This window comes from Lethenteron reissneri, chromosome 25 (assembly GCF_015708825.2).
Source record: "Lethenteron reissneri isolate LAM-NWPU_2019-01 chromosome 25, ASM1570882v1, whole genome shotgun sequence".
Lineage (NCBI taxonomy): Eukaryota > Metazoa > Chordata > Hyperoartia > Petromyzontiformes > Petromyzontidae > Lethenteron > Lethenteron reissneri.
In genome coordinates this window covers 18,547,884-18,561,642 of record NC_083803.1, presented here as the reverse complement: position 1 = coordinate 18,561,642, position 13,759 = coordinate 18,547,884, and the positions used below count along the sequence as shown (strand labels likewise).

The 13,759-nt window shown below is 45.8% G+C and overlaps 1 protein-coding gene across 4 annotated transcripts; it reads right to left on the bottom strand.

Annotated features, from left to right (window-relative positions):
- Positions 1 to 105: 105 nt before the first annotated feature.
- LOC133347373 (delta(14)-sterol reductase LBR-like) lies at positions 106 to 13,567 on the bottom strand. 4 transcript variants are annotated; one of them, XM_061559620.1, is made up of 14 exons: positions 13,415 to 13,567; positions 11,584 to 11,759; positions 10,102 to 10,335; positions 9,195 to 9,272; positions 8,570 to 8,774; positions 7,455 to 7,651; positions 6,396 to 6,450; positions 5,212 to 5,406; positions 4,708 to 4,811; positions 4,416 to 4,535; positions 3,350 to 3,518; positions 2,528 to 2,596; positions 2,142 to 2,255; positions 106 to 795 (listed from the first exon to the last, which is right to left on the bottom strand). In XM_061559620.1, exons 2-14 carry the CDS (start codon positions 11,746 to 11,748, stop codon positions 719 to 721), a joined length of 1,782 nt encoding a protein of 593 aa, XP_061415604.1. In that variant the 5' UTR covers positions 11,749 to 11,759; positions 13,415 to 13,567; the 3' UTR covers positions 106 to 718. The 4 variants fall into 4 exon arrangements, with proteins under 4 accessions (XP_061415604.1, XP_061415606.1, XP_061415605.1 ...); XM_061559622.1 differs by having other exon boundaries at positions 11,584 to 11,752; positions 13,415 to 13,543; XM_061559621.1 differs by having other exon boundaries at positions 13,388 to 13,541.
- Between the last annotated feature and the right edge of the window lie 192 nt (positions 13,568 to 13,759).

The window sequence follows — 13,759 nt, the reverse complement described above, 5'->3', positions numbered from 1 at the left end:
AGACTACTGGGTCTAAACTGGCGAGAAATTCATCACAGGCAACTAGTAAAAATTTGTTTCACTTCGTAGCACACGGACGCACCCTCCAGGAATGTATGTTGAATTTGATGATGTAAATTGATGTTTTGTGTTTATAAAAAGTAGAGGCAATAAAAATCCGAGAGGTTTTGAGTGTTGCTAAGCCAGAAACGAGTTGAGATCAGTGACAATACTTGCGTACTTAAAAAAATATAAAAGACGCAATCCAAAAAAACCTACCCAGGCTGTCCAACATGAGTATAAAAAACTTTGTTATAAAAATTGCAAGTGACTTTCAGGCGAGTTGTCTGAGGACTCCAGCAGTGACTTGTGTCACCCTGCTGCAATTTCACTGGACCCACTACTACAGTGTCGCCGAATTCCACTTGAAAATACTTTTTCTCATTAAGAAATCTTAAAACTTGTGTTGGACAACTTGTGACGTGCAACCCAGGTACGGGTCTACAAGAGCTCTTTTGATTGCGGATGCGTCAACCCTTAATGGCAACACTTTGAAAAAACACTGAATATTTGCCACTCATTAAATAGCGGAAAGATAATTTAAAACCTCAGAAGCTCTCGTGCAGACACTACACATGTCTGCACATTCCCACTTACACACAGGTGTATGTTTGTCTCGCACAGACGAAGGGGAGTAGGTTAGTATACACAGGACGGAGAGCTGGGACAGCCCTGGCGGTCATCCCCACGCCTCACGATGCAGCAGCATCACCAGGGAGTACGCGACAGGGACGTATGGCAGTGGGTGGCTGAAGCCTGCTTGCACATACACATACACAGGGATCCCTCCGTTAAGCTGAACAGACTGAGACAAGTGCTATTAGCAAGTGCCTATCAAGGACAATACAGAATGTAGAGTTTTTATGTATAACTTAGCCCCCCGCATGATGTTGATCCTTACCTTTAACACCGGCAAACCTGGAAACACTTGTTTAAAAGGCCACAAACTGCTGATGAGTAATTTTATATTATAGTTTGCCTGCTGACACAAACGCTGCTGGAAAACGTTCATCCGGAAGGCCCAATGTGCATAAAATCCCACATTCTCTGGTGTTAAAACAGGCCTTGTACCGGTTTACAATGAATCGCTTATTAATAGCAGCATTACACAAGCAACCCTTTCCCAATTGTGACTAGTTACGTCTGGCTGCCTTTGTCATCCCAGTGCTGGTGTTGAACATACCACACTGCAAATGGCACTCACTTTTGGCTGAATATATCCATGTCGAGGTGTAAGGGCAGCACAGTGGTGAGCGCACTGCACTGTGAACCTGGCGACCTGATTTTGATTTCTGCCCACGGCTAACATCAGTGGTGAGTGATATCTGAACTGTTCTTGCACCCTCCTCCACTCACCGACCCACTGACCAGCCCTCATGAACAACAGGGCACACAGAGGCCTTCACCCACCAGTGGATTGACAAAGGGCTGTAAACAATCATTACTCCATGTGCTGCATTGGAGGAGTCGAGTACACCGCGTGCACTTGGTAAGGCATCACTCAGCCTCGAGGCCAATAACGTGGAAATTACAAGATACCTTCACAAAAAGCTCTCCCTAGGCACCGTAATTCTGAAGCGTGCGTCGATAACGTCTCATTGGATCGACTCCAGTTACGAGGCGCCAACTGTTACATCGATTGTGATGTGGGTGTACATATCAATTTGGCACTAGTTTACCAGCAATCCAATTATTTATCAAAGCATGAATAAAGACCTTCCGCACCTTAGGAGTGTACAGTTTCCACCAAAGGCTCAGGTATTAATTTTAGCCCTTGCATGGATATTTGCTTTACAATACAATTAAAATGTATACAACATCGAAATGCAACTTCATCTTAATGCATTGTACAAAGCAGTGGCAAGTGGTATTATACTGAAAGAGGGGGCATATATTTTCAAAAATTAAAGACTATAAACCCGCACCCCTTGGACATGAACCATCCCATCCATACATTCCTCCAGCCAGCAAAATGTATTTCAAATACCGAATTTAGTAATTGCTGGCAGAAAATTAAACACTGCATTGACGTTCACGTATGTATAAACGTACAAGGTCGGTCATAATCCCCGTGTAAAGGGACCCTGTGGCAGGATCATTACCGCAGGGCAGGCTCCATGCAAGCAACATCAAGAGCTCGCCTAGACGCTCCGGGTGGCGCAGGCGGCTCCACCAGCCCAGCACCGGTGAACTCCGGCTGTCAGCAGATTTCCCACCTGCGACACAAGCAGCACAAGCAGTGTCGGTCTCGCAAACACAGGGCAGCGCCTCTGATACACAACTGCCACTCACACTACTCGGTGTTGCCAATGGGAACCGATTTCAAGCTGTGGATCAAGACGTATAACAATTCACAATAACCGCTACACTATCGCTCCCCACAATGCTGATTTCACAACCTTGACCAGTCAGAAAATCAGTTGCAAAAAAACATTGAACAATGCCCAGCGAACCTTCATGATGAGGACCAACAGGGATGGTTACTTACGATCTCCGGCACTGTCGCTCTGAGCATTCTTCTGCGTGTGCGCCCTCCGGGAGATGACATAGCCCACAACTATGCAGACAAACAAGGAAGTCAACCATCAGGAGTTTGCCTCTTTAGATTCCAAGTATTTCAATTAAAAAAGTATAAATCAAATGTAAAAAAAATAATTCAATGCACAGTTAAGTATATAAAAAAGAATATCTGAAGCCTATTTTTACACTTCATTTCTAAAAGATATATTTATCTGAGAAAATAAGAAAACAATAAATTTAAAAAGGTGCTCTTTTGGTTCAATCATAACATTTAAGCACATGGTTACCACATGCCATATTTTACAAAGTAAGACTACATCAACGATAACCAATAACAGGTCTGTGAGCTTTCTACAATAACACAATCCCTGACAATACAACCTGAAGAGCATCGATTAGCACGGTTGGCTACGTACGGTGCGAAAGAAGTTCAACATATATACAGCATAGAGATGGGGGGTATTTCCTTCAGTAATTCTCCAATCTGTCCCCCTCCCCAAGAATGACTTAAATCTGCTGATGTCACAGTAGTCTATGCTGTGATTTTTGCTGAATGATGGACTACAGGGCAACCAGTTTCCCTGCGGTGTGTGGTGTGTGACACAACACACACATGTACCATACATAGCACGCACAATTGCACCGCACATGCGCATGTGCTGTGCGTGTTGTGTGCGGTACGTGTGCATGTTATGCGTGGTTCGCGTGTCTTGCATGGTACACGTGTGCGTGCTGCAAGTGGTACATGTGTGATACGTGTGCTTGTGTGGGACAGGATGGCAGCACGTACGGTACAGCAGGCAAATCGCTGCGGCCCAGTAGGCGGTGAGCTCCTGGTGGTGGTGTACCAGGTAGTAGGCCGGCAGGCTCGAAGCAAAAGGTATCCACGCCAGGTTGGTAAAGGCCAGCAGGAAGCCAAAGTGTTTGTGCGGGATGTCGCCCGTCGATAGACTGCGCTCCTGTTGCCGTCCGAACCGCATACACACAGCCAAACATGTGTCTTTGTAATCATCATGCCTCTAAGTTCCTTTCATTAGAAGACGTATTGATATTACAATTTTATGACGGATAAACAAGCACGCTTTGTCATTGTCACATAATAAAAAACAGAATTGGCCATGCAACGGAATCAGGATGCTTTTGAAATAGTCTACAAGGCTCAGTGAATTACAATACTTTTCAGAAGACGAGCCTAATATAATCCTATGGGAAGCTGAACATAGAAGGTATATATCTGAGGAAAAATGATCATCTTTGGCAAGCTGCCTAAAAGCCGGACTTGGACTCTGTAAGGGGTGTGAAAACTTTCTGGCCTGCAACGTGGATGTGACAGGCCCGAAGGTCGGTGAATGCTCGGCAAACAACTGGGTGGGCGGCTCACTGCAAACATGCTAGCAATAACTATTCCCAAGTGTGATGTCACGCTCGCTCACGCGACGCTTAAGAATGTGACGTTACTCGCTCACGTGACATCGTGTCACTAGATTTCCACGTGGCACTCTTGGCCCGTAGGGCGCTAGAGATTCTCAATGTGGCCTGCGCTGAAAAAAGGCATAGCAACAGCTCCAGCAGGCGAGAAGGTTTTCGTTCATGGGCCTCAGCAGAAATTGGTTATCATTTGCGGTAGCATAACTTTAGTTGTACCTATGTATTTATAGGACTAGAATGAATATTTGATAACTGAATGATTTCAAGTGGATATCATAACATTATTTTATTGTTGACCACATTAAGAAATTAGAACTGGTATATGTATGCCACCTCAGGTTTTACCAACAAATGAAATACCTGGTCTGGCCTCATGAACCATTGCAGTGGAGGAGGTTAAATTAATGAGTCCAACTTTTTTGGCTCACCTCGTTCCACAACACGTCAGCCACATAGATGAACTGTAAGGCAACGTAGAGAAGTAGGGCAGGCGAGAACGCCTCATTCTTCTGGAGGTCTTGAAGAACCATGACCAGGCTGATGATGGCCTGTAATCCACAAGCATGCAGTCAGAAAAAACCTTTACATGGCCTCTTAACAGAAAAACTCCCCTGTGCACTGGCATCTTCACATGAAACTTCCAGCATGCAGTTTTAACCGAATGAAAAATCCCATCCCAGAAATATCCTACAAAGTAGAAAGTGTTAGAGACTTACTTACCCAGCCAATAAATCCAGGCCGCAATTCAAAGAAACTCTTGAGATCCATGTTTCCAATCCGGGGATTCAGCTCGCGTCCAAAGAAGAAGTCGTAAAAGATGTTTCCTGATAAAGTGGACGTTTATGAAGTGCTTCATCATCACCATTACATGGCACCTCTTAAACAAAATATCACTACAGATGAGTTCCATATTTTTGACTGTGGTGAGAAGTCGAGGAAAAATAAAAGTGGCCAAAAGCTGAATGAGCTCTAACTGAAATATTTTGTGTGACTTATCACAAATAAATCGTGTCTATGAGTAACATAAAAAAACAGGATTTAATGCAGCAGGATTGCCCGGGTGCAGAAAGACAGTTTGCATGAATTTTGTGTACAACAGCCAGGCGCTTTGTTTCAGGCACGTTAGCCACTCTTGTTGCCGCTCTATCATTAAAACAGTGTGCATGGGTTTCACTTGATGTCTTGGTTGGGTGTGTGCTAACACCAGCTTCAGCGGGTGCTCACCGGGGCGTCTGGTAGTGGCGACAGCAATGTGCGAGGCACAACGTGCGCGCACGAACAGGTACGCGGAGAGCAGGTAGGCAAGCAGCACAGCCGACACGGCCAGCTGCAGGAACTTGTCGTGAACAAAGGCAACGTAGGCCTCCTTGTACTTGGCGAGGCTGAATGCTGCGATGCTCAACACCAGGGCGTGGATCCCTGTGGTGGAAGCAATGCTCAAGTGAGACATTAATATGCAGGCCAGCAGCTTCATATTTATTTCATTTTAAATGTGCAATTGGCATCATGTCATAAGACAAAGTATCCATTGGGAACTCTAAGCAAAGCAATGCGACCTTTCCCATTGAGAATAGCCGACAGAAGCGGATATTGCAAAGCTGTCTCAGAGATCCTTTCAAGTGAACTGGTCCATACGGTAGAGGGCATGACTTTCCCACCCACTGCCAGAGAAAGTAAAGTTCGATTGCAACGAATATTTAGAATCTCAGAGCTGGAAGTCCAGTTAATAAAACCATAAACTCATCAACTCACGATTGAGAACCCAGTTTAATTTCAGGTAACTTCCTGGATTCCAATCTAAGATCTCAGGGGTACCAGCTCAGCTCTCTGACCTCTGAATCTCCACAGTAGCTTAAACTTATTATGGGCAGGCAGAGCCATGGCCCAAGCACGTGTTCAGGTGATTTAAGTTACTTAATAAATTACATAATTTATTCAACATACATTTACTTTATTTTGTCCATGTTTAAAAAATAATTTTTCTGATTAAAAAATATACCACTCATCACTGGACTAGACTATCATGAATGCCAACTGAAATAACCAATCAACTGTGAAATTCCCTTCGGAGTGGCAATATAAATTAATTTACAAAGTGTTCAACTTTAACATGCCATTCCCAAAAACATTGTGACAACACAAGCTTGCCGCCTATTGATCTGCATCCCACAAGAAGGTTCTCGGCCGTTCTGAAGTAATTGCGGGAAATATATTTTCATGAAATTTGGCCAGAGCATCGGCTTACTCATGCGAAGACCAAACATCACGGGGTCTCCCGTGGAGCTGCCAAGCAGCACCACCAGCTGCTAACCTACCCCCCCCCCCCCCACTTGAGACATTCCTCACTTTACAGTAAACGTCTGCATAAGCAGCACAGAAAAAAACCGACACTGACGCACAAAACTCACCATTCAGCCTGTACTTCAACCGCTGCTCCGTGTTTGGTGGCACCCTCTCCGTGACCTGAAAATTCAAAAGCAATAAAGCCATCTGTTACAAACACAATAAGAGAACCCTGTCGCTATTAATGTGAGAAGTGGGACGCACGGAAAAATTGAACAGCCTTGCCATGTGCCCAATTATGCACGTAAAAATATCCAGAGACTCCATAAAAGTGACAAATGTGAGAAGCCACACACGTGCTTAATCTCAACTGCATTAATTCAAAACAATGTCTCACTACTGGCAGTTAATGCAATGCATCCAGTAAACATATCGTCAAATGTGGCTATGTCACAGTTAATGTGGTTATGTTTCAAGCTCAGAAGTGGTCATCCACCTCAGGCTCAATTCAACCTGTCTTTAGCATTTGTTTCCATCAGTGGGGATCCTCTTGTAGTGTCAAGACACATATTCCACAAGGTTTAGTTTGTGTACAGTTGGCCAAAGTGATGACAAAAACATAAACACCCCTGCAGCATACACACTCAACTCAAACACCCAGGGTAACATGCATAAAATGTAAATTTTACATGCAGCTAAATTAAATGCTTAAACTTCATACACATATAGAGACATCTATGTGGCTGTGTTGTTGTCGTATATGTATTTGAGAAAGTTATTTATTGACAATCATGCTGCCGAGGGACTGCACATGTTCAGGTGACAAATAAGGCCCTTGGGACACTGGCTTCTTCAGCCTCACATTGACAGATTCCAAATTTACGACACATTCACCCTTACAAACAGTCACATTGGAGAGTCTTGGCTGTGTGCTGCGTACATTAACCATGTACAGCTGAGCTCAACTTGCAAATATTTTCGCTAGTTGGCAGCTTTATTGCAACTGTAGGTGAACGTGCATTTACTCATCACACCAAGTACAACCGTTACACTGCAACTCTAAATCCAAAACCGCTTTGTGCAAAGCGCCTGAATAGGTAAAGGTGAGACACATGCACCCCCATTATCCATGACCCCCCACCCCTCAGCTCCCTGAGCACCAAACAGTGCTCGCGAGCACATACATTTCCAAGGGGCAGGCGGCAGAGCAGGGCCTGGAAGAGACACCAGCCAAGGCAGAGAACCAACGTGCACATGTCCCACAGCGAGGCCAGGCCCGGGGGCGGGGCGGGGGGGGACAGCAGGCTGCAGCCGTCCGAGCAGCACACATGCAGGACGTAGAGCAGCACCAGCGGGAGAGCCAGCGGCAGCAGCGCCGTGCCTGCCGAGCCACACACAGCCGCCGGGTGTCACCGGGGGAGAGAGCCCGAGCAAGGCTCGCGAGTGAAACCCCTGCCAGATTCAACATTTAGAAGGGGAACAAAGCCACTCAACGGATTCAAGTGAATCGCGATTGGTGCAAGCAGCAGCCACGCATTTTACATTATTTATTATCATTGTTGTTAGATGTTATGTAACATTAGCATAGAAATCTGATATATTATTTCACCCTGGATGCATTGCCATCGGCCAAGAGAGGCCTCACGGAAGAAGTGACCACAGTGGAGGACTAAATGACAATTTTTTTTTTTAATAAATTGCAATAACTTAAATATATTGCCCTCGGTAATCTACAGGTTTCAAATATCACTAATTTGGTATAATAACCATAATGTATTGATTCATAATCCCTATGCAACATGACCGAATGTCAAAAAAATATTTTTTAAGGCCCACCTCTACTTTTTTTTGCAGTCAGGAACCAAATCCGAAGGCAAATATCCGTTGTTGGTCGATGTCATTTAGCCATTTAGTAGATAAGGAAAGATGCAACAATCAATACATTAAAATCAATTATTACTCAATACATACATCAAATAGTGCAAGTAAGAAGCAGTAAGTGATTTATAAGCAAATGACATGCATGCACAAAACAGCCAAACAAATTCAGAAAAAAAAGACAGATGGGAAAAATGAGACGAGAGATAATCGCTTAATCGAATCAGTGGGGGGGGGGGGGGTACATCGTTCCATGCCTACCAAATTAGGCATGTGTACATCCAACTAGCGGTGACCAGTGAGGGACTTGAACCCAGTTACACAGGTGCAGTCACCGCCTTAGGCACCAGACCGACAGTGGTTCAGCACAGCTGCTCTCGGCAGCGCTGCCAGCAACACCCCGCAGGCGACACCGACCTACCGAACGTCACCCCGAGCCCCGGCTCAGGGCAGATCTCTTCCGGTTTTGAGGACAACTTGGGAAGTTCCACGGGGGGCGTCTCCTTGGGCTGATTGATGCCCTGCCGACTCCTGAGGCGGTAAATGACTAACGGGCTGCTCTCGCTCGCCACGGCACCCATCTTCTTCTTCTCCTTCATCGCCTTTTCCTCATTCATCACCTTTTCCTGAGTAGGAGACCAAAGGCAGGAGGGGCACACGCACGGGGATCGTGATGCTCCAATGCCGGCGAGGCGCTTGCACGTTTCTACCCTGCGGGTTCCAAAGCGATGACCTCGTCACCATGTCATGCGCAGATATCCCAGTATCTGTGCATGCATGTGTATAGGTGTGAAGCACCAACCTTTAGTTGTGTGAAGCATCTTGATGTACATTGTTTATAAATTGTGCGAGACAAATGAGCAATGTTATTCTAATTTTTTTTATTAATTCCAAAATGAAACCACCAAAATATAGCCATTTGAGACATGTTTTTTTAACAATTAACTGAGCAATACAAGGAAGACAGAGGATGTACAAATGGAATCACTAACGAAGACCAAGGCATTTGACGAGACAAAACCACACTGCAGAGGCAAACCACGCACCTTCACGATGACGGCCGCTTGCTTCCCAGTTTCCGCACCATTGTTTTCTTTGCTGATTTCCTTCACTTTTGTGATAGCCTAGGAACACAAGAAAATCACTTTCCAAGTATCACACTTTGCTAACATTCTGTCCACCTTCACAATTTATGCACCGTATTGGAGGGATTACTTTACTGTTGCAATATATTTGAAATGTTGTATATTGTCATTATTTCGGCTTAGTGATCATCTTTCACTTTCATATCGATCTATTATAAGAACGCTCTTTGTTTACCTAGGTAATCCTGAACATTTGGCATGCTGGAGGAGACCAGAATAGCCGAGAAAAACCCATGTGTTACAAGGGCGTAACACATAAAGCTCCATACACACAGGTTCACGATTACATTTGCTTTACTGCCATCTCCTGGCCACCTCGCAGCCTCATTTTTATTAATGCATCTTCCACACAATTTAATGTATCTTAATTGTGTTACGTTTAATAACCGTGATGAGTATCATTGGAACATTCAATATCACAAATTACATTCTTGCTTTTAGAAAAAAGAGAATGTCTGTTAAAATACAAGTAAAGTATTTGCAGCCTGTGATTTTAAAGTACTTCCAACGCAGTGGTTAACAGAGCAATGACCTATTAATTAAAATCGATTCTTACACTTATGATAAGAGTAAATGGTGTGCGCGAGACTTGATTACTTAGGATTTTTTTTTATATGTTGCAAGTTATCGGTTCACACAACCCCCTTTGTAGTTCACCACAACGTTAAAATATTCGTGAATCAAATCACCACAGAGGCGACTCGTGACATGCCTACAGGCTAAATAACCGGTGTTCTATTATAAAACCAATTTCGACTCTTTTACAGAGTTTCGCCTTGTTGCAGTGCCAAAACCCTGCCTGCGTTACCTGCTTGACGGCCGTGTGGTTGGTGGTAGTCTGGATGGGCTCCTCTTCTCGCTTGGTGGCCCTGCTGCTCTTGGCTTCCTCATCGTTCTCTTTGGGGGAACGGATTGGGGAGCGAGCGCGGGGGCGCCTCCCGGGCGAATTGGATCGCCTCCCGGGCGAATTGGATCGCCGACCCGGGGACTTGGAGCGCGAGCGAGAGCGAGACTTCCGGGGTGTACGGAACGACCCGATCTTCTGCTCAACAGGCACGCACATTCGCAAAAGAAATCTAATCACTTGCTCGCTTGCTGGTTTTAAACCGAAACATGTACACCCGTTTTGACAATGCACTATTGAATGAGGGCCTCCGAACAACATGTGGGTCTTGGGGATTATTTGTGCAGATTGAAGGTGGAAAGTACATTACAACAATGTATATTGTTATAGCTCCACAGCCGACAACCTGGTGTGAAAAGTGAATAGCCAACCAAGCACGATCTAGACTAGACCCTGCTTCAATTAAGATATTTGACGAGCTCAGCTGCATTCCAGGTGATTTGATCACACAGGTTCCTATTTTGAAAATGTTATTTTACGAAATTCGAGATTATATGTATTTTTGTGATTTTTAAATATGCTGCACCACATTCATGCATATTATTCTCTTTGAGTATAAACTTGCCCCCACTAAAGAGGGCATAGAAATCATTTACAGTATGACTATAATGACAATTGAAGCCCTACTAATAGAACCATCCAACACATATATCAGGGAATAAGATGCTACAAGTGCCCCAAATGCAGACTTGAGTACATTCTCAGCTGTGGTAATGGTAAACGGCTTCATGCCAGTGTTCAGAATGGAAATTTAATCGTCTCATGATAATTGAAAAAAATGTAATCTCTTAAAAGTGATGGCCTAGAAATAAAGCCTTGATGGGGATCAAGACTCTTTCTTGAGGATCCCACATTGGGATGTTTGGCCAATTCTTATTCACAAGCATTGCCTTCCTGTAAAAAAATGTAAGCACCCAAGAAAACACGCATACTGGTAGGTAATACTCAATGCTTCACACATGCAGATTCAGTGCAAGACAGTTCGGATTCAGAGTACTGTACATTGCGTCTAAATGTGACCCCATCTCAAGAATCCATCGCTAAACCCGATTTCCGAGTGAAGTGCACTTGATATCTGGGTTCATTACCTGATGACAAAAAATGTGTTTGAGTGAAACGTCATATTTTGATGTTAAATTCAGTCATTCAAAGACTTAAGACACCAGTGAGCTTTCTTGGTCAGAATTTAATCAATACTTTGGCACGTATAGATGATGTATTTGTAAACGTGACCAATTGCCACGTGGCTTACCCCACTATCGACTCTGTATTTGAGATCTGATGAAATTGTGTACACTCAGGGTGATTTGCTCATGAGATAGAGTCACTGGAAGAAACACCAACTTGTCATACTAAAATTGGAGGGCTGCTGTGAAGCACAGGTACCTTGATGGAGCTCGGCTCCAGCTCCAGCTCGGTTCCGTCCTCATACTTGACGTTATAGATGCTACTTCCTTCGCTGTAGGACAGCACCTGCACCTTATACCACATGCAGCTGCCGGGCCAGCGCGCCATCACCTCCTCGCCTATCGTGAACTTGCTGTGCACCATTTTCCTGCGCGCTAACAAAAAGCAAATGACAGTAATGAATCCGTGTTGTCCACAAGTTTTACGTGCAAATATTAAGTTAGGTAAAACTTACTGAAGATAGTTTATTACTCAACCATAAACCAGAAGCTTCGACAATATTGTTTAGGTCGGCCAGCATCAATCCAAACGCTGTTTTTAGCGTTGAGCAACTAAGCGAACCAATTTCTTAACAACGATCGATACAGTATATGCATACCGATATGTTTAACATCGCGCTCTTTATTCATTCCCGCACAAGCCCTCCACATGAGGGCACATATCCAACGATTTTCCTCATTTGGGAAGCGCATATTACATGGCACACCAGATGGTTCGTGCACGGCTCTGCAGCGCTGCGCACACATTTATTTCAGTGATGCTTTTATTGCCAATACACTATCATGCAACGGGTGTAATCGTTTAGGCCGAATTGAGAGAAAGTCCAGACCAAGTATACCACTTAATATGCGTACTGTTAATTTACAAGGACACTGCTTCCAAATCGAAGATGCCCTGTCACGCATTCTATACCACACACACGGGGAACAACACTTGTAACCACCATCAAGAGCAGTAGCTGTCACGCACGTGGGTGGGTGTGTCCGTGTGTGTTTAAATTAAGGCTGTCATGCCTACCTACGACCCATCCTGGGTTTTACCAGACTGGATTGTGAGCTTACAGATCCTTAAAAGATCTTAGATTTTTATCGGTGATCTCATCCAACAAGGATCGCATGACAAAGCAGCTTGTTTAGCCGGATAGAGAGGTGCTAAACGGACGCGGCACGGGCTGGAGAAGAGACGTGACTAATGTGGTTTATTCGCCCTACAACAAAAACAAAGGAGCGATGCTCACAACTACGAACGTAAATTAGCATAGCCGGGAACACAGGAGAGTACATACGCCAGTCATCTCAGTAGACCGATAACGCCTGGCTCTGTCCCATGACCTGCCAGCCGAGCTCTCAACCCTTAAGGGAGGCGCTGGACGTGCACCTAGCCTGGCACAAGAGCTGCGGTGACGTCGCCGCCAGTTAAGACGAGCGTGGCGGCGGCTGTTGCCGTGCGTTTAGACGCCGCGCAAGTAACGGCCCCGTACGGCCCCCCAGTTGAACCCCGCAGGGCCCCCCACGGGCCCGCAGTTGAACCCCGCAGGGCCCCCCACGGCCCCGCAGTTGAGCCCCGCGGGGCCCCACAGTTGAACCCCCCACGGCCCCCCCACGGCCCCGCAGTTGAACCCCGCAGGGCCCCACAGTTGAACCCCGCAGGGCCCCCCACGGCCCCGCAGTTGAACCCCGCAGGGCTCCAGGCAAACTCCGCGCGCCTCGGCATCGACAATCGCTCCGAGTTGACTCTCGACAACAGTAACGCTCTGCGTGCACACCGGCTTCAGACAGCCACCCACCGACGGTCATATTTAAACAAGGCTGTGGAATTGCACGTGGTAAGAAGTTACGATCTTAAACGCGTTTGTTTACGAACCGCCTCGGGTCTCTCTCGTTTTGAATCTTTACGGGCCGCGCTCGACTAGCCTAGGCCTCGCGAGGGCGGGAATCGCGGCTCTCGTACCCAACCGCTGTTGTTGTTGTGGTGGGGTGGGTTTAACGTTTAAATGATTTACTTATTTTACGTCAACGTTCGCCCGCACCTTTGGCTTCGGCTTGAGACGGAAAAAAAACTGAAGCGAAATAAAACAAAAAATAAAAACAGAAATCCCGCGAAATTTACGCCTCCACCAACCGACTTCCTTCTCGCGAAGTTGGGCGCGAAACTCGCCGATTGGCCCCGCGCACACCACGTGGGGCACTAACCACGCCCCCAACTTCCGCCAACTCCTCCGGCCAATCGGAAGGCCGCTTGCCATTGCGTCACCCGCTAACCCCCCCCCCCCCCCCCCGCTGGACGTTACGAAATGACAGCGTCACCACAGGAGGGCTGCGCGGTGACGTCAGCGTTGCGCGATGACGTCGACGTTGCGCGATGACGTCGCCCC